Source organism: Nomascus leucogenys, chromosome 21 (genome assembly GCF_006542625.1).
Source record: "Nomascus leucogenys isolate Asia chromosome 21, Asia_NLE_v1, whole genome shotgun sequence".
In the NCBI taxonomy this organism is placed as follows: Eukaryota; Metazoa; Chordata; class Mammalia; order Primates; family Hylobatidae; genus Nomascus; species Nomascus leucogenys.
The window spans coordinates 80,649,276-80,676,037 of NC_044401.1; the positions used below are offsets into that span (position 1 = coordinate 80,649,276).

A 26,762-nucleotide genomic window follows, 5' to 3' on the forward strand; every position below is an offset into this window, starting at 1 on the left:
TTGACCATGAAAACATTTTTGGTGTGGAATGTGTCATGGGACTTTAAAAAGATACTCTTCTAACTCAAGCAGCTAAACTGCAACCCCTAGCAAATTTGTGGAAGGCTTTTATTAAATAGATGTTTTGTTGGCACTTCGAAAAGTAAGTTGTGATCACCACAGTTTAATATGAAACCACTAAGAACAGATTATATCAAATTATCCTCATCTCTGCTATTCATAGGGTTTTTATCAGAATGTCATTCTATTAGAAGGCCATAGTGATGGTATTTTTTCACAGCAGTGAGGCTTTGAGCTGGCTTTATCATGATTTCCCTGTTCTGAGAAGCCGAGTGGGTTGTCAGCATCCTGTGATCAGCCTGTCACTTAAGAATTTATGTCAAGATATCAGGGTGGGTTGAGATCTATGCCCTTGGGAAAAAACCACCTGTACAGTGAGCTGTTTACTGTCTTCAGTGTGTCACAGCGAATTTCAAGTGGTTACGAGTGATCAAGAGTGGCGTTTCTCGAACTTGGTGGTAACAGAGCCTATAGAGATAGCCCTGAACACTAAACTCAGAAAAGGAGGGTAAAGAAAAGGAGGCAGGGGATAGACCTGGACCCTGGAAGCTCCCAAGTGCAGGTTCGCAGCCCACCATATGTTATAGTGGATACTAAGAGGCATATTCCTGAGGACCAGGCAAAGAGAGTGGTCAGAGTACAGAAAGCCAGAGAAGCATTCAGAAAGATGTCTCCACATACTGGACATAGTAGCTCACACCTCTAATCCCAGCTACTTGGGAGGCTGAGGAGATGGGATTGCTTGAGGCCAGGAGTTTGAGGCCAGACTGGGCAACATAGTGAGAACTCCATTGCTAAAAATATGAAAAAAAGTTAGCTGGGTGTGGAGGCATGGACCTGTAGTCCCAGCTATTTGGGAGGCTGAGGCAGGAGGATCTCTTGAGCCTGGCAATTGAAGGCTGCAGTGAGCTATGATTGTATCACTGTACTCCAACCTGGGTGACAGAGTGAGATTCTGTGGGGAGAGAGAGAAGAAGGAAGGGAAGGGAAAAAAATAAAAAGGAGAGAAAGAAGGAGGAAAAGAAAAAAGAGAAAGAAAAGATAGAAGGAAAGAAAAGAGGAAAAAACAAGAAAAGAGACAAAAAGTCTACACATAATGCAGTAGGGCAGGCAAAACAGCAGGTGACCTCAGTGCCCACACTGGCAGAAGCAAGGTGAGAAACCAGATGGATATTGTAAGCCAGTGGTTCTCAAAGTTTGGCATTAGACCGGCATCAGCTGGGAGCTTGTTAGAAATGCGGACTTTCAGGGCCCTGCAGTCTGCATTTTAACAAGCCCCAAGTACAGGTGGAAGATTGAGAAGGGCTAGTCAAAGCAACAGAAACCAGCTTTCACAAAAGAGATGCTTGAACAATGCCCTCATTCAAGGAGCTTCTTAATATCCTTTTTTTTTTTTTTTTGCTGGTGCAGAAATCAATCCCTGAATGTCTACTTGGTCTTCAGGTTTAAATTTTTTTTTAAATAATAAAACTAATTCTTGTACAGTTCTAGGTAATGAGTACTAACTACATGCAAAGCTGAATGCTCAGCATATGGTTAGCAGACTTTCCTCTTAACAACCCTGTGAGGTAGCAACCGTTATAATCCCCATATAGATAAGGATACTGACACACAGACTTTGTGAGGCAACGTCACACAGTTAGTTTGTGGTAGGTCCAGGATTTGTATTAGGAAGTTTGACTGCAAGACACTGGTCTGGAACTTCCTGGAATGTATAAGGGAGATGATGAAAGATGGATGGATGGGAGGGAGGAAGAGGAGAAGACAGGAGGAGGGGGACAGAAAGAAGAAAGGAGAAAAAGAGGAAAAGAAGAAAGGATAGCAAGAGATTCTGGAATTAAAGAGTGAGTGACGGCTCCTTCTAAAGATTGTCTGTATCCTTGTCCTACATTATTTTCCTGGTTTTGCTTTTAAGTCAGCCCATCTAGAGATTTCAATAGATTTCAGCCCAGGCCCACCTGCCTGGCTTTCTCCTAAGAATTTGGTTTCACGGGTAGTTTGTGATTTATTTTTTCCTTGTTTGTTCTTTCACTTTCTCCTCCATGCTCCCATAATCTTTGTGACTTAAGTACACACTTGGCCCAATTGCTGAGAGATCCGTGACTGGCTTTGTCATTGACTGCTGAATATTCTGGCAAATGCGTGTCAGTCTTTGGGAACTGTGCTCGGGCTGCTTTGAAGCTCCTCTCTGCTTCATTCACCTTGGACCACATTGCACCCTGCCTCGGCTTTAATAGCGTATCATTTTCCCCCTCCTTGTACAGCGAAGCCACAGGGACACTTAATCTTACGTTCTCTAGAGGCCTTTTGGAGCCTTGGAACCCGATCGCAGTAATCAAGAAGGGGTGGGTGATCAGGGATGAGGTTTGACCCTCTGTCTCCCTCTCTCTATTTAAGCTCTTCATTTTCACATTCCTCCCCACGGTTTGTAATAAAAGTGGAACATAGCTCAAGGGCAGAAATGAGGTTTAACTTCAGCCAAGGTACAATAGAGGCTATTTGGAAAGTAAAACTTTCAAATGGCAGTTTAGCCTTGAAGAATATATTGAATTAGATATGCTCTGAGCCTTGATTCACGATCATTGCATAATAGCATTGCTATGTATATTACCTGGGTGCTTTAGTAGACTAGAGAAATGGGCTATTTAAAAGATTAAGTTTGCAGAATCAGTGCATGTGCTAATGAAACACGTGGGAGCAAAAGCCAGGTGACCTCATTTCCGGTGCTGACTTTTACTTCCTATGGCACCCTGGCCTCACTGAACATTGATTTCTTCTTCTGTAAAATGGAGATCATAGTAGACCTTGCCTCATGGGATTTTTTTTTTTTTTTTTTTTTTTTTTTTTTTTTTTTTTTTTTTTTTTTGAGGAGTCTCACTCTGTCTCCCAGGCTGGAATGCAGTGGCGCGATCTCAGCTCACTGCAAGCTCCGCCTCCTGGATTCACACCATTCTCCCGCCTCAGCCTCCTAATTTTTTGTTTTTGTATGTTTAGTAGAGATGGGGTTTCACCGTGTTGGCCAGGATGGTCTCGATCTCCTGACCTCGTGATCTGCCCGCCTCGGCCTCCCAAAGTGCTGGGATTACAGGCGTGAGCCACCGTGCTCGGCCACCTCATAGGATTTTTAAGAGTACTAAATGACAGAATGCCAAACACAGAGCTTTCCTTATCATAGGAAATAAATGCTTAATAAATGAGAACTGTTTGTATTACTATTATATGATTATTTTTCAAAGCCCCAAGTCTGTAATTCTGCCCATACTACTTGCTACTCTCATTCATTCGCTCTTTACTTATGCAGTTCTCTGTTAGCCAATTCTTATTTCTTATCAGTCTCAGAGTCATGATGGTCACCTTTGAAGATGCGCTGTCATTTCAAAGCACTGGCTAACTACAACCAAGACTGACAACCATGAATAATTCCATAGAGACTCTGAAACACTCTAGCATTTCACTCCATCTCTCATATATACCCCAAGTTGTTCTCTCTTGCTTAGTGCACTCTCTTCTCGGCAGATTTCAGATATAGTTACCAAAGGTGGATATCAACTTCCTCTGAAAAATAACCCAGCAGGAACCATCATGGAGTAATTGGGCTTCATGAGAGCATCACTGTCAAGTCTAAAAATACATGGGGAGATAATCACATTTTTTTTTCTTTCTTGTACATTTTCAGCACGTTCACGTCCATGTTCTTCCCAGGAAGGCTGGAGACTTTCACAGGAATGACAGCATCTATGAGGAGGTGGGTCTGCTCTCTCTGATCTTATTGTTTGATCACGGGGACTGTTGGTGGGATGACATCAATCTAATGAGTCAAGTACTACCCTAGATATGATCTGAAATGGAATTCTATTTAGCCTGACTTGGAAAGTGGCAGTAGAGGCCAAGGAGTCGAGAATGGCCATCAATGGAACCCAAGACTAATTAATTATAATGATTTTCTTTTTCAAATGAAAACCAGCAGAAACCAAGTGTCCTTGTGATTTCTATCCTGTCATTTACCAGGACAGTAAATATTTGCATGGTGCTATGGCCCAGAATCTCCACAGAAGAAAACCTACAGTGCTACTAGTGGAAATCAAACAGATTGATATGCGATTCTGTTAGTCAAATGCTACACTTAATTTTTAAAACACTTTGGAACTCAGCTTGTCTTTCCCAACAGCATTTATTCAAAGTGAAACTTTAAATTATCATGAGCAAAAACTAGGTTGGTTTGAATAAGTGTAACTCACATATCATAAATATTAAAGCAGTTAATTTATTTCTAAGTACTCCCATTCAAACATACAAGTGTGAAACCACTACAAACATGAATCGGCGAGAGCCAGGTGATCTGCGCCTAAAGCCCTGTCTACATGAGAACCTTTAGATGCCCACTTCCACCTTGTGGAGCATACAGCCTGTCATGGATCAGGCTGTTGTAAAATATAAGGTGATTTCAGTTTACCTGTTTATTGTAGCCAAAGAGGGTAAAGTGTGTCCCCCACGTGGTAGAGCGGATTAGATAGCACTAGTGCCCTGGAGTGATTGGTTAAAAGGACTTTGAGGCTGTTTGTGGATGCAAGGAAAAATGCTGTGATTGATTAGCAATGCCTGCCAAGGGCATCAGCTAGGAGGGAGGTATCATATTTGCCGTCTATTTGACATTCCTGTTCTAACTCTTTGAGAATGCTTTTTAAAACACATTGTTTATCTCGATTGTTTATCATGCAGCTCTATCAAATAAACCACATGATTATCTCTACCTCGTTTCCAGGAACCAGTTAAAATCTACGCATCTTTTTGTGTGTGTATACCTATAGGGCTTCTTTGCAGTGATGACATTAAAATGGCAACTCAAACCCTGAAAATAAAGAACAATAGGTCAGCAGTTAATAATGAAACATATAATTAATGTTTCTGGGACACATTGGATTCCGTGAGGTGGCTGGTTATTCTGCCTTTAGGGTAACCCTTACTATCTTTTGCTTCCTATGTTTTCCAAGAGCTGTATTGGATGTGTGCAGAGTGGAAATAGTCTAGTCACCAGTCCGTAAGTGCTGATTTGTGGACCAGTTGCTGCAGGTCTCAATTCCCAGGAGGTCCCGTCCCTGGAGATTCTGATTAAGTAGATTGCACAGCACTCAGGAATCAGTCATTGTATAAGGAAATCCCCAGGAGACTCTGATGCATGACTACCTTTGGGAATAGGCTCTCTGGGTTTTCCAAAGCCATATTCTATAAAACTATAATTTGAACTCATTTTCGTTGGATGTGGAATGCAGTTTGGGGATTGATAAGGGCTTAGTTCACGTTGGAAGAAAATCAGAATTATAGAGTAATTATAAAGAGATGCAATTAAAATACAAATACCAATCTCACTAATGTAAACTAAGGTTAATAAAATGTTGCCAAATACAGACTGTTTTAATGAATAAATTACCACATGAGTTATATACTAGTAAATACTGCTAAAGTAGCATTAAAAGGGCTTGAAAACACTGTTTTCTTAGGCTGAACAGTCACCTTGAAATCTTGTCGATGTTCCAAATGTGCTTAAAACGAAGCTGCATGGTTACATTTCAGCCCAGTTCAAGACACAATGTGCAGCACTGTGGTTGGTGTATGGCCTCTCTCTCCTCTCTTATTCTTTTGCCCTTGTCTGCCTGCTCTGATGGCCCCACAGAAAAGAAAACACATGTTTCTACTTCCCACATTTTGGAGGATCATCTCAGGAGAAGTAATTACTGTAAGAGTTTTTCTTTTTTTTTTTAAATCGGTGGTATAAGTCGTATGTAGCATAGACAGTATCCACTAAGGGAGATTGTGGTACAAGACTGTGTAGAGATTGAAATCTAGAAACAGGCAGAAGTAAGTTCAAATCCCAGTGGCATCTACTAACCATGTGATATTGTAGCCTGAAAGACTTATTTCAGGGCTTGGTACTTACCAAGAATTTGTTAATAGATAGTGGTTTCTGTTCTTACTGTTATTATTACTATTTTTCTTTAAGTAGCAATGGTTAGTAAATAGAGAACCGGATTCAAAGCAAGGTCATTGGATGTTCCCATCTACCATTCTTTGCAAGGGTGAGATTCCCAATTTTCCCTTTGCCTTTAACCATTCATTCTCAGTTTTATCTTCCTCTTTGTATGGAAATGTTTCTCCAGGCTGAGTATCTAATAACAGTGTCCAGAAAGAGGCATGAAAAGCATGCAGTACCACACAGGCATTATTGGAATAGAACTTAATGTACATTAGACCAAGTGATCTTAATCAGAAGTGATGGAGTGATGAGGGATGGCATTCTTTATGTTGATGGGAGCACTTGCTCTAGATTATGCATCTGTTCAGGACATTCAACAAACAGACTGCCTTGGAGGGTGGGAGGTAGGAAACAGGAACAGCAGGAGGCTGAGCTCCATAAAATGTAATTGTATTTCTACTGCTGCAGACATAGAAGATTGTGCCTAAAGAAGCCCCAGAGTATAAATTGGCTAGGAACATTGTGTTCTTTCTAGGCACTGTTTTAAGATGGTTAGTGACAAATAAGAAGGTTCATAAGAAGGGTGGTTAGGTCTGAAAACAGATTTGGGGAGTAATTGATGGTGGGAATGTTTTGCCTGGAAAAAGGAAGACTTGTAGAGGGAAGATAGTAACAGAGTCACTGTTTCCAAATATCTGAAGGGCTGGCAGGTGGAAAGGTATTAAATACATTCTATGTGGCTCCAGAGGGCAGATCTGTGATTATCGGACTACAAAGTGGCAGATATCATTAGCTCTACATGATAACAGGCCAAAGTGAAAAAAACTTCTGAACACTTAAAGAGTGCCTTCCAAGGGGGTGAGCTTCCCATCCCTGGATTCACTCAAGCACAGAGCAGATGGCCACAATTCTTCAAGAGGATATCTACATTTGGTCAGTGCATGGGCCACTTGGATGGCTCCCCTCTTCGCACATTTGACCCATTTGATCATTACCGCCATTTTCAGGTTTTACAAATTCTGTAACAAATAGTGGGGTTTTATTTGTTATTAGTATTGCAATGTTTGGGTGACTGTCTAGTGAAACATATTGCTTTCTTTGTTAAGTTCATGGAAATAAAAGATAAAACCTTTTCTTTTTAACTTAGAGGAAACCACACTGTATTGATTTTTTTCTCATTCCCAGCCTCCTTCCTGCTTTTCCTGCAGCTCAGCGTTGCATATTGATGGTCCTTGGGCTTTGCTTGCCTCTTCACATGTGTTTTATTTTTGCCTGCAAAGTATTTTTGATGATTTGCTTTATTGTGGCTGTAAAGTACTTTTTAATGAGTCTGAATGCTGTTAGGCATATTGCTCATTCTCTAGGCCTATCAGTTGCCATGACTGCCTCCTACCTAGGCTTCCTTCACTGGCTGATGGTGCATGCATAGCTCCTGAAGGCATTGGAGTTTAAGATCCTTGCGTATTTCATGGGCTGCTCCTCTTCTCCCTGCCACTCAAAGATTACTATTCCCCCGGATCTTCTGTCTGGTATACTGGGCATGCAGTTTAACTGAAACATCTGTTTAACCTCCCTGCCTATTCATTTACAGTGCTCTGGCCCCAGGTGAGTTTTTTATTTTTTATTTTTTTGTTTTTTAACTTCAAGTTCTGGGATACATGAACTTCAGGTTCTGGGATACATGTGCAGAACCTCCTCGAAGGGTACTTTTCACTGTTCTCTGATTTCATCTGTAATAGTTAATCCTCTGTCCTCTCTAGAGTAACTCTATCATATCACCATGCCTATTTCCTTCTTAACACCTCCCACACTTGACGTAATTTATTACTTTATTATTCAATACCTGCATCCCCCAATTATGTGTTAGAGTCTTTAGAGCGGGGATCTAATCTGGCCTAGGGTGGACCTTCAGTGAATATTTGAAAATGAATGAACACATTTAAAAAAAAAAACAAGGTATTGAACTAGAAGAACTTGAAATTCCCTACTAGTTCTAACATAATTTAAAAGGAGACTGTATATTGCTTTCAGAGGGTCAGTTCACTAACTCATAGCCACACTGGGTGAGACTTCGACATGGTGCCATCAGCCATCTGAGGTGAATTTAATGGGGCATTGATGGAACAGAATCCTTTGGTCAGAAATCAATGTGCAGAAGGCTACAAACTGTGGTACTCTGGAAAGGTTAGCAGAAGGAATTATAAACCTTGTCTAATTGCTAAGCAAGTCTGATAGGTACATGTCAAAGTTGATAACTAACTTGCCCCCTCCCACCAAACCTAGATTTGTGTGGCTGTAACAAATACAGACGTAGGATTTGCTGAAAGCAGGCTCAAGAGCTACCCTTCCTTTCTTTCCAACCTTGATTATCATCTCTAAGTTTGTTTACACCTTCTGTTCCTCCAGCAGTGTGTCTTAGACATTTCAGAGTATGAGCCTCTCTTCTGTCTCAAAACTGAGCTCAAACTCTCCCCCCTTCCAAAGCAGATTTTCTACTGAAGCTCTTCCTTTGTGGCTGTCTATGCAGATCTTATTTATCTGTAGCTCCCAAACTCTTTCTGCATCTATGTTCTTTAAATTTTCATGAATTATGCCAAGCCTTCCCTGAATTCAGTGGGCCCTTCATTATCTTGACAAGTTGCTGAAGATTATGGTAATGACCCAAATGGGTCCTTAGATAAAAGAATGTGTATAGCTAATGTGGGGGAGGAAACACCCATGGCCTAATGTCATATCATCTCATTAACTCAGTAAGGCTTACCCCAGCTGTATCCCAAATAAGCAACTCTCATAACTGTATTGGACAATTCATCAAATGTTTATGGGTGACATTGAATGGTTGTGACTGTGCACTGTATATAAAACCCATTACTGATGAAGGAAGTGACTATTACTAAAGCAAATGGGAATAACAATCAGCAATTGGACAAATTCAACCATGAATTTCATAGACAAAGCAACTGTGGGTTCAAGCATGTCACAGGAAACAATTGCTTGGCTTAACACAATTCATGAGCAAAATCAATTTGCTAAAATGCAGGCCATTTGGCCCTGAGGGCTGGAGAGAACCATTATATTGCTGATGATATTTATTGTTGAACTTGGATCTCTTTCACACACCATTTGACAATGGGCTCAGAGTCCATGGGTCCCTAGTTGACTTTTCAAAAAGGAAGGAATGTTTCAGTGAGACAGTTAATTAGCTTTTTGTCTTCTGGGTTTGCTGATGTCCTCCCACTGGGTGGTAAGTTTCTGGGTATTTGAGAATTTTGGAATGAAAACTTTGGTATCTCTCACTCAGAATAAGATAACAACTTGATATGTTCTTCTAAATTAATGGAGACTTTTTATTCAAAGAACCAGATGTGATAAAACTAACAAATAAGCATATAGTAATGCTAATTTAATGACCTATGATCTCAAATGCTCCCTCTGTATCTATGAATGCTCTTTGACTACCTATTTTAGTAATGAGAAACCTGGGTAAGCATCTGGTTTACCCTGTCCTATGTCAGATTATTACTGAGCTAAATCTCTATGTTCCTCAAAAGAGAGAAACAAAATTAGCAGAAAAGCACTTATCTGGTTAAAAGTTACTTGTGCCCATTTTTCTCACAGAAACAAATATTCAGATAATATATGTATCAGTGTTCTCTAGCAGGACAGAACTAGTAGGATAGATGTATATATGAAGGAGAGTTTATTAAGGAGTATTGACTTACACGATCACAAGGTGAAGCCCCACAATAGGCCATCTGCAAGCTGAGGAGCAAGGAAGCCAGTCCGAGTCCCAAAACCTCAAAAGTAGGGAAGCTGACGGTGCAGCCTTCAGTCTGTTGCTGAAGGCCCGAGCGCCCCTGGCAAACCACTGGTATAAGTCCAAGAGACCATAAGCTGAAAAACTTGGAGTCCAATGTTCGAGGGCAGGAAGAATCCAGCACAAGAGAAAGATGAAGGCCGGAAAACTCAGCAAGTCAGCTCTTTCCACCTTCTCCCTGCTTTATTCTAGCGGTGCTGATAGCTGATTAGATGGTGCCCACCCAGATTGAGGGTGGGTCTGCCTCTCCCAGTCCACTGACTCAAATATTAATCTCCTTTGGCAATACCCTCATAGACACACCCAGTAACAATACTTTGCATCCTTCAGTCCAATCAAGTCGACACTCAATATTAACTGTCACAATATATGATTCAGGTTTGTCATTTTATTAATTCTTTTTTTTTTTCCCCTAAGAGATAGGGTCTCACTTTGTTGCCCAGGCTGGCGAGCAGTGGCCCAATCATAGCTCACTACAGCCTCAAACCTCTGGTCTCAAGTGATCCTCCTGCCTCAGCCTCCTGAGTGGCTAGGACTACAGGCACATACCACCACACCTGGCTAATGTTTTTTGTAGAGACAAGTCTCGCAATGTTGTCTAGGCTGGTCTCAAACTACTAGCCTCAAGCAATCCTCCTGGCTTAGCCTCCCAAAGTACTGGGATTATAGGCATGAGGCACTGTGCCCAGCCCAGGCTAGTGATGTTTGATAGAGGTGAGCAAATGAGGAATGTTGAGAAGCATGGAGGGCTATAAAGGTAGTGATGGTGAGCTGGAGCCTCCAAGGAAGATCATGAAGTCATTGGACACTAAAGAGGAAAAGTAATGAAAGAAGGCTGAAGAGTGGTTGATGAGGAGGATACAGGTATCTACAGGTTGAGCTTCAAGGCAAAAGACGCCATGGTTTTTTCCTAGAGTTTGCTTTGAGGTCAGGCACCCTAGATTAGTTTCCCAGAATTGCTCTCCTATGTTGTTTGAATATGTTCAATTGCATGTTAGTGAGAAATAATAAAAATTTAATCACGTGTCACTCTATCCGTAGCATCCATAGTAAATCCACTCTATCAAACCACTCCATGTGGTCCTCCCTCATTATTTCACAAATCAGGCTTTCTTGTGCAGAGTCCTATCTGCCCTCCACAGTGAATTCTCGCTCCAAACAGATACATTCCATCAGAAAGCTCTAAGGTGCTTGCCAGTGAAGGAGGAAAATGCCTGCTCCGAGGTGTCCTTGTTGCTGGATCCCATCCGTCTTCCTACCTGCTTCTCACAGTTCTGCTCTCGGTCTCACAGTGGCTGCTGCAATGAAACCTAAGTTTAACTACAGTGCTTGAAGAATGGGCCGTTTTGGTGTTTAAAAAAATCTTAGGTTTACATTCAAGGTTCTTGACATAGCTATTAATAAACAGTCACTTAAAATTGTCCAAAAAGTTTTGATAAGTTTGGAGTTAACCTGCTAAAGCAAACTACCAAGATCTCAGTAGTTTTTCCAAATCTATTTTACTTAGAGAAATGAGAGTATAGGGATTAAGGATAGGAAAAAAAAAAGACTATTGGAAAAATAAATTATGATCAGAAATGGATAAACTAGGTAAAGATAAAACAGATATGAATTAAGCATTGACACGATTCCCTCAATATAAATTATAATGGCCCCAAAGTGAAAAGCCCCCAAACATTTGACTTTATCTCTCTTTTAATGAAGAAAATCAAAATATGCAAGAATTAGGGGAAAACAGAAGATAAAAATTAATACAATTTTAAAGTCCCAAAGCATTTGTAAATATTTTATTTTTAAATTATCACCTGTCATTCTTTAGACAAAAGAATGATGCACATAATTCATACAACCTTTGTAAATAAATCCCGTAACTTCTTAGCTTGGAGCAAGGTTCATTCATGTGCCACGTGCCAGCAGGAAGGAACCCTAAGGCCTCCAAGTTGCCTGCTTTTGGAGACATAGAGTCCTGGAAACATAGCCTGATGTTTAGAATCCCACCTTGAGTATTCAAATGTGGTTATATTTTTGTCACTGCGAGGTGACGTCTACCATTGATGTTCAATTTGGTAGCCACTAGCTACATGGGACCAGTCTGAATTGAGATGTGTTGTTAATGTAAAATCCAGTTTGGATTTCAAAGACTTCTACCAAAAAAAAAAAGGTAAATATCTCATTAATAATGTTTTATAATAGTTACATGTTGAAATAATATTTTGGTAATGTTGAGTTAAAAATTATATCACTAAAATTAATTTCACCTGTTTCTTTGTACTTATTTTGGTGTTGCTACCAAACACTTTTAATAACCTGTGTATCATGCATTAGATTTCTTCTGGATGATGTTGCTCTAGAATGCTTTCAAACTGCTTCAGCTTACTGGCAAGCAGCTGTTTGTGGAGACTGTTATGACCTTCCCTAGATTTAGAATAGGAATTTGAATGATGCCAGATTTTCTTTCTAATCAAAGAAATCAAGAAATAGCTGGTATACCTGTATAGCTCTAAATTCTCTCCACCTTGAGTCAACATAGTGATTTATTGCAAACTCTTTAATGTTGAACTTGCTATTTAAATCTCAGTGTCTCACATTTCCCATATTTAAAATGGGGGGAAAATATCCAATCGTACTGGGCTTCTAGTGTAAGGCTAGTGGTCATAAACAACTATAGTTCACGGTGTTTGCTCCTAGGGAGAGCACTAATGAAAAATAATAATATAATACAATTATTATTGTCATGGAAAATACACTGAGACTAATAATCTATATTAAATAAATATTTGAGAATAATAATCAAATTATTATTGTCAATGAGAATACACATTGGGCTGGACTGTCTGCTAGGTGCCAAGCATACATTACTTTATTTTCATTAACCTGGCAGGGTAGATATCATTCATACCATTGAATTGAAACTCAATTTGCAGAGAATGAATGTCTATGTCAAAACCTCATAACCAGCTCATGGCAAAGCTTGTTTATATCAAAGTCTGTTTGACTACAAAGCCTTCCCTGTTTCTGTCACCCTTTGCTTTAACCTAAGGAAAATATTATCCTTCAATTTTATGGAAAACCCATGTATAGTGAGAAAAGTGATTTTCTTAGACACTGGGACTTCCAGTATTAATCTCAAATGGTTTTCATATCCCTGTTCAACCTTAGAGACATTTACACACACACACACACACACACACACACACACACACACACACACACACACACACACACAACACACACCCTGGATTTCCAATAAATATATAGGTCCTAGACACACCACCAGTAATTAAGACTTACAGTGAAAGAAATGGCATTTTACAAAATCAGGCATTTTCTCTGCTTTGAGGATATGGCCCACTGGTCCCCATCTAGGTACTTTATTATAACTCCTTTTATAGTATTTTGTTAAACACAAGGAAGTCATCAACATGCTCTAGCCAAGCTTCTACAATTCCCAAGGTCATCCTTTTGGAGCTGGTTTTGTGTGCAGAACCTCTTAAATACTTTTGCTTGCCCTGTAGTGTATTCATGTCATAACACACTAAAATATTTAAGAGAAAATTGCTTTTTTTCTGAAAAAGAAACAGTCTTGCTTACAACTCTTAATGGACCATAAATATCTTGTAGCCCAGTTGCACCAGTACCTGCTGGAAATCCTTCTTACATTAGTGGTAACTAAGGAACTCATAGAATATTCCCTTTGCAGTGAAACGTAGCCTTGCTCCAACATATATTTTCCCTCTAAAAAATTGTTTCTTCTAGTAAGCTCTTCAGAGTTATTGAAAGAACATTGCACAGTTAGGTCAAATCTATATATGAAATTTCAGCTGGCTTCTCTGGTAATCTTGACCCTATCAGTTGATATTGAAGACTGAGGCTGAATTTCCTTTTAGCGACCTGAAATAAGCAACTGCACTTGTTTTCCCAAATCATTTTCCATCCACTTGCAGTGTCTACCATTTACCTTGTTTCCCTGGGGCATGGGGCTGGTTTCGTCTATTGGTGATCTGGGATAAGGCTGAATTAGACTCCTTGAAAGAGGTTGGAAACAAAGTTTTCATTAGCTGGAGATACCTCAAATGTGGAGGGAGACTGTGATATGATTATGACATTAGCATACTGATGAGTTAGTAGATACAATGAAGTGCTTGTTTGGGCATTAAGGTACATTTATCTCCATCATACATAGAAACGGAGGCAAAGGCAGACTTGAAAACTTTTCTGAGGACACAGAGTAAGAAACAGACCTGAGATTCATACTTAGGCTGTCTGGCTCCAGAGTCTGGGTTCTCCCTCTCGCTGCTGCCTTTATGAACTACCAGAGGCATCTTACTCATCTTAGTCGTCTCTGCCTCCCAGCACCCAATGAATACCACTTCATAATAGAGTAGGTTGTCAAGAAATAACTGTTGAGCTGAACCTGGCACTTCCCCAGCCCTCTGCATTCACAGCCTGGTTCTCCGAATCCTCAGGTCCATGGCTTTCCTTTATCAGCTGCAAGTCCCCCCACTTCTTGGGCACTGCCTGCCTCCTGTCAGAACCTCCCCCTGAGAAAGAACTTGTACCTCAGTTATTACAATAGTATTTCAAATTTTTGGCCTTCCGGAGATGCCAAGGTGTTTTTTCAAACCGACAAAGCCTGCTGAGAAAAGAATGGGATTTTAAAGCTGGAATACGAGGCTTAGTCTAGAGGCACAGTGGAACTTTGTGGGTAACTCCAGAATCAAATCACCAAGGCCAGCTCTGTCCCCTGTACCCACTTCTGGAATCTCCCTGAAAATTAACTTGATAAATCGCTCCCCTAAAAGGCCCACCAGTACTCTCCAGGATAGACAATCCAAAATAGGCTGGTCAACACACACGTTCATGTATGGAATTGTGTCTACATCCAACCCAGAGAATAACAGGCATTTCTGTGTCATCCCCTCTACATTCAAAATGCTCTTACCTGCATTATGGTTCCAGTTTACATCAGAGTGTGTGTGAGTGTGTGTCTATAAATCTTGGACAACTGATCTAATTAATTTGAAAAATCTAAACCTGGGAAACAATTTAAATGCCAAATAATAGAGGAATATATTTAATACTATATATTCATCTATGTAGCCATCAAATGAGTTTTAATGAATAATATTAATGATATAACACTGTATACAAATAATCAGGCCAAGACTAATAAAGCAAATTAGTCCTACCATGATTTGTCTTTAGTAAAAATGGGAAACAGGAGAGAAAAAAATTATATTTCAAAAACTGTAGTACACCTGTTGTTAGATTCTAGTCTTGCCCGTTTTTATTATTTTCTACAGTTTGGAATGAATTCTAGTTTTTCTGGGCTACAAATCTGCAAAACAATGTTTTTAATTATTTTTCCTTCTTTTTTTCCCATTTTTCCTAATTTGGAGTCACCAAAAACTAAGCTGTGCTTTCGTAAAGCCAAGTGAACTGAAGCTAGACAACGGAAACTTCAGAAAAAAATAACAGCAACCTATTTATATACATAAGCCACTTTCATACCTGCCTCCTGATGTATGGACTTCAGAGTAATATGGCCTATGTGGATTTTACAGGCTTGTTCTTTGTTATTGTTGTTTTTTCCTTCCTCCCCCTATTTTTTCTTCATAGAACATGAGACTTATAACCTGCTAAAAATGAGCATACCTAATAACTCAAGACCTACCCGTCTAGGAATAAACCATCCTAGCCATGAGAGATGAGACAAAACCTGAGACCAGAGACTCATTTTCTTCTAAAATCCTTCCTCCAAAAGATTTTTTCAAAGAGAAGGGGGGAAATGTGAAAGGAAATCTTGGGGCCCCCAAATCACTAAGCTAAAGGGAAAAGTCAAGCTGGGAGCTGCTTAGGGGCAACCTGCCTCCCATTCTATTAAAAGTCACCCCTCTGCTCACTGAGATAAACGCATATCTGATTGCCTCCTTTGGAGAGGCTAGTCAGAAACTCAAAAGAATGCAACCATGTGTCTCCTATCTACCTATGCCCTGGAAGCTCCCTCCCCACTTAGAGTCTTCTTGCCTTTGCTTCGAGTTGTCCCATCTTTCCAGAATGAACCATTGTTCATCTTACATATGTTGATTGATGCCTCATGTCTCCCTAAAATGTATAAAACCAAACTGTGCTCTGATCACCTTGGGCACATGTCAGAACCTCCTGAGGCTATGTCACAGGTGCACCTCCTCAACCTTGGCAAAGTCAGCTTTCTAAATTCACTGGGAAAAAAATATATTGGGATATAATATTGAATGGAAAGAGTGGCATATAAATGGAGAATGGAATGGAGGCACATGTACCTTGAAATTAAGAGGGATTGTGGCTTCAAATAGAATGTTACACTCCTGTTCTTTTCTTCATATTCTCTTGCATTTCCCAAACGTAATATAATGAGTATGCAATAATTTGATAATGTAAAGGAAATATCAGGGGTCACTTTTTAAGAGCAGACATCCTGTGTTCTTTTTCATTCATTGGCAGAAGCCAATATTTACTGGCAATTGTTTGGTGAACCTAGTGAAAAAAATTGCCTTTAGTTTTGATCAAAACCTCATGGGAAATACATATGTGTGAGCTAGCTAAGTAGCTGAAATGCCCAGAGAAGTGGCTTTTCTGGTATTTCTACTCTTTGACTTGTTAGAAAAAAAAATAAAGATACTCCTTGGGATACAGGCAGACGGATCACTTGAGGTCAGGAGTTCGAGACCAGCCTGGCCAACGTGGTGAAACCTCATCTCTACTAAAAATACAAAAATTAGCCGGGTGCGGTGGTGCGTGCCTGTAATCTCAGCTACTCAGGAGGCTGAGGCAGGAGAATCACTTGAACCCAAGAGGAGGAGGTTGCAGTGAGCCGAGATCATGCCACTGCATTCCAGCCTGGGTGACAGGGCCAGACTCCACCTAAAAAAATATAATTAAAAAGTAGGGCCAGGCGCAGTGGCTCATGCGTGTAATCCCAGCACTTTGGGAGGCCGAGGCAGGCAGATCATGAGATCAGGAGTTCCAGATCAGCCTGGCCAGCATGGTGAAGCCTCGTTTCTACTAAAGATACAGAAAATTATCTGGGTCTGGTGGTGGGCGCCTATAGTCCCAGCTACTCAGGAGGCTGAGGCAGGAGAATTGCTTGAACGCAGCAGGTGGAGTTTGCACTGAGCCGAGATTGTGCCCCTGCACTCCAGCCTGGGTGACAGAGCAAGACTCTATCTCAAAAAAATAAAAATAAAAGTGAATATAAATAAATAAAAATAAAATAGCCAGTTGTGCTGATGTGATACTCTACAGTCTTATATTCCCATTCTTTTTGTATTGTCTCCAGTTTCTTCTCAATCACCAAGTCAACCCTTGCTGTGTCTGAGGTTTATTTGAGTGCCAAGTATAACCATTATTAATTTCACAGTCACCAGTTTGACTATTAAAAAATGAAATGTTCTTGACTCCCAAAGTTCAGGTGAATTTCTGGCTATGAGAGCAAACAATCTCATCAGCCCTGGGCCAGGTTTTGCTCAGCAAGTTCAGTGCCGTTTCTGTCAGTTCAGGCCTGTAATTCATTCAGTCTTATTCTGGCTTATAATCTCTCAATTCAGATTCTGTATTCTGGGGCCTTAATGAACAATATGTCGTGTGGGGGTAGGCAGGGATTCTGTGGTCCTTGGCGATTGTTTCCTTGGCCTCTGGTGTCCAAACAATCCACTTTGCCTGGTCCTTGTGTGCGTCTTTGGTCCATTCTGATACCCATAAGGAATGCAGTCATCTTCGCAGGATGGTGACCTTTGGCTTCCTACATCCCTGGAGGTGTCCATGGTCCTGACATAGTCTCTTGTCACAAGCACATGAAGGACACTTACTCTTTGGCCTTTGCCAGCTTGTCAGAGTTCTTCTCATGGGCTCAAAAAAAAGCTTGTCTGTTCTGACATACTTTGGTTAGACCTGCAGGAAATTAGGTGCCTCCAGCAGACATTCATGTTGCTGCTATAGTCCTTCATCATTCTCTTTGCAAAGCTTTGTACTAGCAGAATTCTGGATGGAAAAAGCTGAATGCACATTCAGTCTACTCTTAGAGTCTCAAATTCAAAGGGATGGCTTGCAGTGAGTCAGCTGTGGAAGACCAAATAATAGCCTCCCAAATGGTGCCTACGTACCAATCTTTCAGAACCTGTAAATATGTTAGATGGTAAAAGAGAATTAAGGTAGAAGATTGAATTAGAGGCTAGTCAGCCAACTTTAAGATAGGGAGATGACCTTGGATTATCCAAGTGGACTCAATATAATCACAAAGGTGGAAGAGGGAGGCAAAATAATTAGTGTCAGAGTGATGCAATATGAGAAAGATTCAACTGACCATCAATGGCCTTAAAGATAGAATTGAGCTGTAAGCCAGGGAATTCAGGCAGCCTCTAGAAGCTGGAAAAGGTAAAAGAACAGTTTCCCCTAGAGCCTCCAAAAAGGAATGCAGACTGGCCAACACCTCAATTTTAGCCCATTACACCCATTTTGGACATCTGACCTCCAGTGCTGTAAGATAATACATTTGTGTTGTTTTAAGCCACCGAGTGTGTGGAAATTTGTTATAGCAGCAAATAGAAAACTAATATGTTAGCCAACCTCAGGATTCAGCCTGGGGGTTGGGGAAAAGGCAAGCGTAGAGCACACCCTGCCCCAGTGCACACATGCACACACATGCACACACATGCATGCACGTGCCCACTCACGCACACACATGCATGCACGTGCCCACTCATGCACACAGGCACTCTTTCTTGCTTTGTCTCTCTTAATTCTGTCCATTATCCAGCTTGAAACTCTATTTTATTTTTTATTTTATTTTATTTTTTTTTGAGACGGAGTCTTGCTCTGTCGGCCAGGCTGGAGTGCAGTGGCGCGATCTCGGCTCACTGCAAGCTCCGCCTCCTGGGTTCACGCCATTCTCCTGCCTCAGCCTCTCTGAGTAGCTGGGACTACAGGCGCCCGCCACCACGCCCGGCTAATTTTTTTTTTGTATTTTTAGTAGAGACGGGGTTTCACCGTGGTCTCGATCTCCTGACCTCGTGATCCGCCTGCCTCGGCCTCCCAAAGTGCTGGGATTACAAGCGTGAGCCACCGCGCCCGGCCGAAACTCTATTTTAAAGTCTGGGGGTGGGCAGTTAGAACTCTTCTGTGTCCTTATCCCTGCATGAATCATTTCTCTCTCACACTGGGGCACTGCCTTTTGAATTAGAAGCTAAGCTGGTGAGTGAAGGAGACTACTGCTAAGCAATAGATGCACTTCCCGTTAGCCAAGAGACGGTCAGGAAGGAAATGGGACACCAGTGATTACTTTGAAATATTAGCCTGCCACACATGGGTAAGAAATTAGTGACAGTAACTATGCTACAAAGTTGAAACCACTAAGTAACATGGGATGGTGGTCTCTGATAAAGGGCCATGGAAGTGTGGGGAAGGAAGTGACCACCTGATACGGGGCCATCAGAAAGGCTTCCTATCGAGGCTCGACTCCTGTCCCTGTGGCTAATGAGACTATGGGCAGTTCCCTCTGCCTGAGGCTCAGTTTCCCTTCAAACTGAGAGGTATTCATCTTGGTCACCCGTAAGCCTGCTTTCAGCTCTGGTACTTTGTGATTCTATGACACTAAATAGTTCAAGTGAGAAAGAATCACTTGCCCTGAGAACTCCTTTCCTTTGATTTCCACGTGGAGGTCACATTAGCATAGCAGAAAGGGTATTGACACTGCAGCTGACTTTTAAAATTCACTGAGAATAGGAGATAAAATGCAAACACACCAGATGGAATGTGAGTTCCCTACTATTTCAAAACTTAGACATTTCCACTAAATGTTGGCACAAACTTAAATATCATCTTGAATGCTATTTACAGTTTTCAAAGTGACAACAATAGCATCTTTCAGAAGAAGGAAAGACTGTGTGAAGAGAGATCCTAATATCTTTGGAAATTGTTTATGGATGGAAATTTTAAGAGAATAATTAGTCAGATACGAAAACAATAGGCCGGGAAAATCACACAGGCGATTGAGATCCATCTGTAACTCCACCACTAAATGCCTAGATTTCCAGGAACCAACTCCGCAGAAGCAGTATGAATTTGGCTCATTTCATGCAGGTTTGCTAAACAGGTTTCAATGTTTTTAATTTTTAGGAGTCTACATGCTGTGATTCTGGATCCACTTTGGGTTACGGACTCCTCTGAAAACTTTGCCATAAACTGGAAACTTCCTAATGAGGAAAATTTTTAATATATTTACACAGATAGCTTAAAAATGCACTTAATTTTAGGATTTTTAAGGGCCATGTTAAGAAGCCCCAACTTGAAAAGAATGCCCTTGAAGTCTAGGAAATTACAAAGACTGATTTTGTGCAAGAAGTTATATAAAAACACACACAATCAAAAAATTGTTTTCATGTCCTTGGGGCTCATGGTGTCCATTCAAGCTCCAACTCTCTGCATTCAAGAGCATTGTACTGGCCAGTTATTCTCATAGAGCAAATGCCAGAGACACTCAACGCCAGAATACACAAGGAGGAAGGGGTCTTTTGAAAGAGAAAGCTCCACTAGACCGGATAGTGAACTTCATTAGGGAGCCAATAATTGAACATGTCTGATGCCTGAATCTCTTACCTTTTTAATGAAAAGTCCAGTCCCAGAATCACACAGTACCTTCCAGAAAACAGGCCATACAGTTTTACAAAGCACTGTTATTTGCATTTCTGAGGGGTTTTTTTTTTTTTGTAAATTGACTTAATTTCCAATGGATTATGATTATATAATATCATTCATGTATAGAAAATGATTATCTTGAAACTTACCTGTGATACATCTTTTTGAGGTGCCAAATGTCTTTCAGCTGTGAACGTTGACATTTTTGTTCTTTCTGTCAATGGAGGAAGTTACATATTCAGGTTTTCTATTCTTTAATAGGCTTTTCTGGATTATTTTTTAAGTGCAAGATGACTCAGACTGTGGCTTTGTAATATCTAAGAAACAGTTTAAAATTAAAAAATTTTTAAGACTCCTAGAGTCTGTTGACTCCACAGTGGTTGAAACAAAACCATTTTTTAAAATCTGAGTTTATCGTTACCATCATTTATTCATATTTAATTAAATTTTATATGCCTCATCCCTCCTGCACACACCTGTAAAAGGCTTACTGCGTGAGAGGCACTAGGTTAGGTTTATACAGACATATGAATTCAAGGGATGAGTTGCTCAAACTTAATTTATCTGATAACAGAGTGCATGCCCTTCTCCCATAAAATGTTCCCCTATTCTGACCCCTGGCCTTACTGGTATCACCCCCATTCTGAAAAAATCCAGGCTAGAACCCTTGGGTCATCTCCAGTTTATTCTTGAAGTTCATCCTCTGTATACTATCATTCTCTAAGTTCTATCAATTCTTTTTTCCTGCCAAGCCTCTGTCATAATTATTGCTATTCTTGGCTGGGCTGAAGTTCTGGGATTGTACTCCTCAGGGTTTTCTGGGGCTTCACCAATTGATAGCAACAGGAGGCAGGCAAATGCCTAGGCAGATAGGGGTGGGTCCCCAGTGAAACCCCAAATCAAGTGGAAGAGAGTTTAAGGCCTGAAAGCCAAGCTACAAGTTAAATCCTCAGACTGGATTGAGAATTTCCCTTTCTGTTTGGTAAGCTCTCCTCTGATTGGTCCCCAGCCTTTACCTGTTTTACATATACCTGCGCTTTCCTAATTGGTTTTCTACACTGTTGTGCCCACCTTTGAGTGGTGTCTTTGCTTTAAACTATTTTGCAGACTCACAAACCAATCAGCAGGCACTTCCCATTCTAAGTCCAGAAAAGGCCCCAGGCCCAGCCACACAGGGGAACTTTCTCACCTTCAGGTAGGGGGACCAAACCCACGTCCCCTCTTCACTGAAAACTGTTTTCATCAGTCAATAAAATTCTTCTCTGCCCTCCTCACTCTTCAATGTCTGGTGTATCCTCATTCTTCTTGGGCATGGTACAAGAGCTCAGGGAACCACCACACGTGGGTACAAGCTGTAACACAAGAAGCGGGAACACACCAGCACAGCCTAGCAAGGCCCAGGACAGGCATCGCTGGCCGGGGGTTCCCAGCTTGCAAAGTGACCGAGAAGAAAAGTCCTACATCAAAATCCTGACTTCGGTCTACTTGTCTCCTGATTGTGGGGCAAATTGAAGAGAAATCCCATAATTTTGTCAACTCAAATACTTTCTCCAATCTGTTTCTGACAGTTGAGGTGGAAGATTTTGATGCAACTTCAAATTGCATCAAAATCATCTCCTATTTGCTTTTTCACCTGCTCTCGCTCCTTCCTGCCTTCCTTTTTTTTTTTTTTTTTAATTAGTTTCCTCTTTTGAATTTTATGGCACAAGTTTGTGCTTAATTCCTTATTTAGAGCTTACTGGTAAATTTCCCTTTTTTTTTAAACCATGATTTTATGGTTATTATTGTTCCTTTTGTTAGGTGTTGATGAAGGAGGAAGGGAGATTTTTTTTCTTCTGTATTCTGTCACCTTTATCATAAAGAAATAGCCACTTTAGAACAACTGGCTTTGGGGGGGGGGCAGCGGAAAGAAGTAGCCACTATTTTGTGCTATTTCTTTCCTATTTCCATTCTTATTTCTTTCTTCAGGCCCTAACTAACTCATACTTCCTGGGTTCTGATTTCAGCCAGTCCCTTTTGTACCACATAAACTGGCAGGATAGCTTTCCTTAAATTCAGTTCCTGACATTCCAAAGCTGGAGGAAGTCCAAACATCTTGGCCTATGCTTCCAAGACCCTTGGAAATCTAACTTTGCCTTCTCTTCTACTTATCCCTTGCATTCATGAGCCACTTGCTTAATCGAATTTCCTCCTTATGGCTCCCACAGGGAACCAAGTTATTCCCACCTTTGCACTTTGAGATTGCTGCCTTTGGTGATTTCTCCTTTGCCTCCTCCTTTATTCTGTTTAAACTTCTTAAGGGCTTTTCTAACTACTCCAGGCTACAATAATCCTCCTCTTCTAGACCTAACTACACGTATGTTTGAGTATTTTAATTCTCAGAATAACAGGGGTGAAAAGTCTCTAGAATAACCGACTGCATTTTTAAAATGCAGGTGAATGAATGATAACAGTAGTGACCATTTTTATTTCTTCCTTTGTCTCAGACACGAAGCTAAGAACTTTCCATATAGTAACAGCTTTATTTAGATACAATTAAAATACCATACAGTTCACCCATTTAAAATGTACAATTCAATGTTTTCAAGTATATTCAAAGAGTTGTGTAACTGTCACTACAATCTAATTCCAGAATATTTTCATCACCCCCAAAAGAAACCCTGTGCCCATTAGCTGTCACTCTCCATTCCTCTCCTTCCATAACCCTGGAAACTACTGATCTACTTTCTGTCTCTATGTATTTGCCTGTTATGGACATTTCATATAAATGGCATCATACATTATGTAGTAGTGTGTGCCACTGTTTTTTCCATTTAACAAAGTTTTCAAGGGTCATCCATCTTTTGGCATGTATCAGCACTTACATTTCTTTTTTTACAGCTTGATTAAGGTATGATTAACAAAAATTATATGCATTTAAAATATACTGTGATGATTTAATATACGTATACATTGTGATATGATTACCACAACTAAGCTAATTAACATATCCTTTACCTCACGTAGTTACCTTTTGTGTGTGTGCATGGTGAGAGCAGTAAAGATCTACTCTCTTAGCAAATTTCAAGTATACAATATATTATCATTAGCCTTAGTCACCCTGCCAGACATTAGAGTGCCAGCACTTACTTATCTTATAACTGAAAGTTTATACCCTTGACCAAATGATTCCCATTTCCCCCGTGCCTAGCCCTTGGCAACTACTATTCCATGCTCTGTTTCTAACAGTTTGAATATTTTAGATTACACATCTAAGTCAGATCATGCAGTAGTTTTCTTTCTGTGTCTGGCTTATTCCACTTGGCATAATGACTTCTAGGTTTAACATGTTTTTGCGAATGGCAGGATTTTCTTTCCTTCTTTTTAAAGAGTAAATCGTATTCCATTATTGATATATACATCGCATGTCTGTGTTTATCTGTCAGTGGATACTTAGGTTGATTCTACGTCTTGGTGGTTTTGAATAATGCTATGATGAACATGTGAGTGGAGATACCTCTTTTGGATGGGAGATTTCAGTTCTTTTGGTTCTGTATCCAGGAGTGGGATTACTAGATCATATGGTATTCTATTTTTAATTTTTGAGGAACCTCTCTACTCTTTTCCATAACGGCTGTACAAGTTTACATTTCCACCAAGAAGGGTTCCCTTTTCTACACACCCTCAGCAATACCTGTTATCTTTTGACTTTTTGATAATGGCCATCCTAACACGTGTGAGATGATACCTCGCTGTGGTTTTTATTTCCATTTCCCTGAAGATTAGTGATATTTCACATTTTTTATAAACCTGTTGGCTATTTGTATGTCCGCTTCAGAAAAATATCTGTGCAGGTCCTTTGCTCATTTTTTAATTGGGTTATTTTACAGGGGAGGGTACTATTGAGTTGGATGAGTTTCTTATATATTTTGGAATTTAATCCCTTGTCTGATATATGGTTTCCAAATAAGCTCTCCCATTTTGTAAATTGTCTCTTCACTATGTTGATTGTTTTCTTTGCATTTCACAAACTTCTTTTTATTGCTAAATAATATTCCATTGTATGGCTAGGCCATATTTTGCTTATCTGGTCATCATTTGATAGACAGTTGAGTTGTTTCCACTTTTTGCTTCTTATGAATAATCCTTCTATGAATGCTGCTATTAATATTACAAGTGTTTGTGTGGGATGTATGTTTTCATTTCTCTTGGGTATATAACTAGGAGTAGAATTTCTGGGTCATAAGATAACTCTATGTTTAATTTTTGAAGGTACTTCCAGACCATTTTCAAAGCAGTGTTGCCATTTTACATTCTTACCAATAGTGTAAGAAGATTCTAGTTTCTTCATACCTTCACCAGTACTTGTTATTTTGTAACTCTTTATTATAGTCATCCCAGTAAGCATGAAGTGGTATCTCATTGTCCTTTTGATTGGGTGAGGCATCCCGGATAGCTAATATTGAGCATCTTTCCACATGCCCCTTGGTCATTTGTATAGCTTCTTTGGAGGAATGTCTATTCAGATTCTGTGCCCATGTAAGTTGGATTTTTTGTGTTTTTATTATTGAGTTGGAAGAGGAATTTTCCATGTTTAACTCATGTAATCCTTACAATACCTCTCCGAGATTGGCGTACTTACCTTTGTCTTACAGGTAAAGCAATTCAAGTTCAGGTTATTCACTCATTTGCCCAAGGTCCCACATGTAGGAAGGATCAACTAAAGCTGAAACTTTAAAACCTAGAATCTTTCCAAATACCTTTTCCACTCTCATATTCTTCACTATTTCACTCAGTCAAACAGTGAATAGTAAACATGACACTAAGACATGTTAGAATATTAAAGTTCAGACAGTAGTTTAGAAATGAGCAGACTTAATCCTGTGAAGGAAAACAGGATTAAATGAGAACAGAAACAAAAGCATAAAGACAATGGGAGGTTACGTTAACAGACGAAACAGTAAGAAAACTTTTGCTTCTCTGCGTCCTGTTGGTCATACACTTGGAAGAAATGTAACCAACCTCAAGGTTATCATATCAAAGAAGGACTGCATAGACTTTAAACGATGTGGCCTGGCCGGGCGCAGTGGCTCACGCCTGTAATCCCAGAACTTTGGGAGGCCGAGGCAGGTGGATCCTGTGAGGTCAGGAGTTCAAGACCAGCTTGCCCAACATGGTGAAACCCTGTCTCTACCAAAAATATAAAAAGTAGCCAAGCGTGGTGGTGGGCGCCTGTAATCACAGCTACTCGGGAGGCTGAGGTAGGAGAATTGCTTCAACCCGGGAGGCGGGGCTTGCAGTGAGCTGAGATCGCACCACTGCACTCCAGCCTGGGTGACAGAGTGAGACTCTGTCTCAAAAAAACAAACAACAACCAAAAAAACGTGGCCTACAACAGGAGCCACCCCGTCTTGGGATATACACATGGTAATGAGACATGGGGGATTCAAGTGCAAGTAGATAGCTCAGTGTGAAGTGGCACTAAGGGTGGCATCTAGGGGAGTCAAAGCAGGCACAAGGGAAGGAGAGGTATTAGTTTTGTCTGTATCAATTTAAGCATCTTTGTTTGGCAACTTCTTGGATATTGTAGGCCTATCATCTGTGGACTTTGATTTAGTCAGAGGAGCCAATACATCCCGTGGTTGAAGGCGATGTAGCCTCACCTCTTCTGCAGACAGGCCTGCACAGCTGCTGGGGGGAACCACTCATGGCAAAGAGAGGCTCACTCTCCTCATGCCCTGTGGGGTGAGTCTGGCGCTGGAGCCACCAAGAAAGTCTGTTGCTTAAGTCATTCTTGCTGTCCAGGCCTTTACCTCAGAGGACTGTGGCTACCAGAGTGGGGAATCCAACAGGCTGCATCATGCTTTGCCCCTGGTGATTGTGCCGGATGACTGCGAAGAGCCTCTGCTCTGCCTCCATGGTGCCTAGCACAGGGGTTGTGGGCAAACGATACCTGTGGGCCCTGGCCCAGTTTTGTAAGTAAAGTTTTACTGGAGCAAGACCATGCTCATTTGTTTACCTATGGCCTGCAAAGCCTAAACTATTTAGTATCTGGACCTTTATAGAAAATGTTTGCCAACTCCTGTCCTGGCAGAGTGCTAGGCCTGCAATAGCTGATTCTTTTTTGTTTTTGTTTTTTGAGAAGGAGACTTGCTGTCTCACCCAGGCTGCAGTGCAGTGGCACCATCTTGGCTCACTGCAACCTCCACCTCCCGGGTTCAAGCAATTCTCCTGCCTCAGCCTCCTGAGTAGCTGGGACTACAG

The 26,762-nt window shown here is 40.7% G+C and overlaps 1 protein-coding gene across 7 annotated transcripts in view; it reads left to right on the forward strand.

The window, feature by feature from the left end:
• The window catches only part of FHIT (fragile histidine triad diadenosine triphosphatase), a 1,530,527-nt gene that overhangs the window by 1,352,794 nt on the left and 150,971 nt on the right, over positions 1–26,762 (forward strand). For 6 of the 7 annotated variants that reach the window (XM_030801707.1, XM_030801706.1, XM_030801708.1 and 3 more), the window contains one exon: positions 3,737–3,805. The exons of the other annotated variant lie outside the window; for it this stretch is intronic. In XM_030801707.1, coding sequence (XP_030657567.1) covers positions 3,737–3,805 — 69 coding nt within the window. The remainder of the gene's footprint in view (positions 1–3,736; positions 3,806–26,762) is intronic. 7 annotated transcript variants of the gene reach the window in all.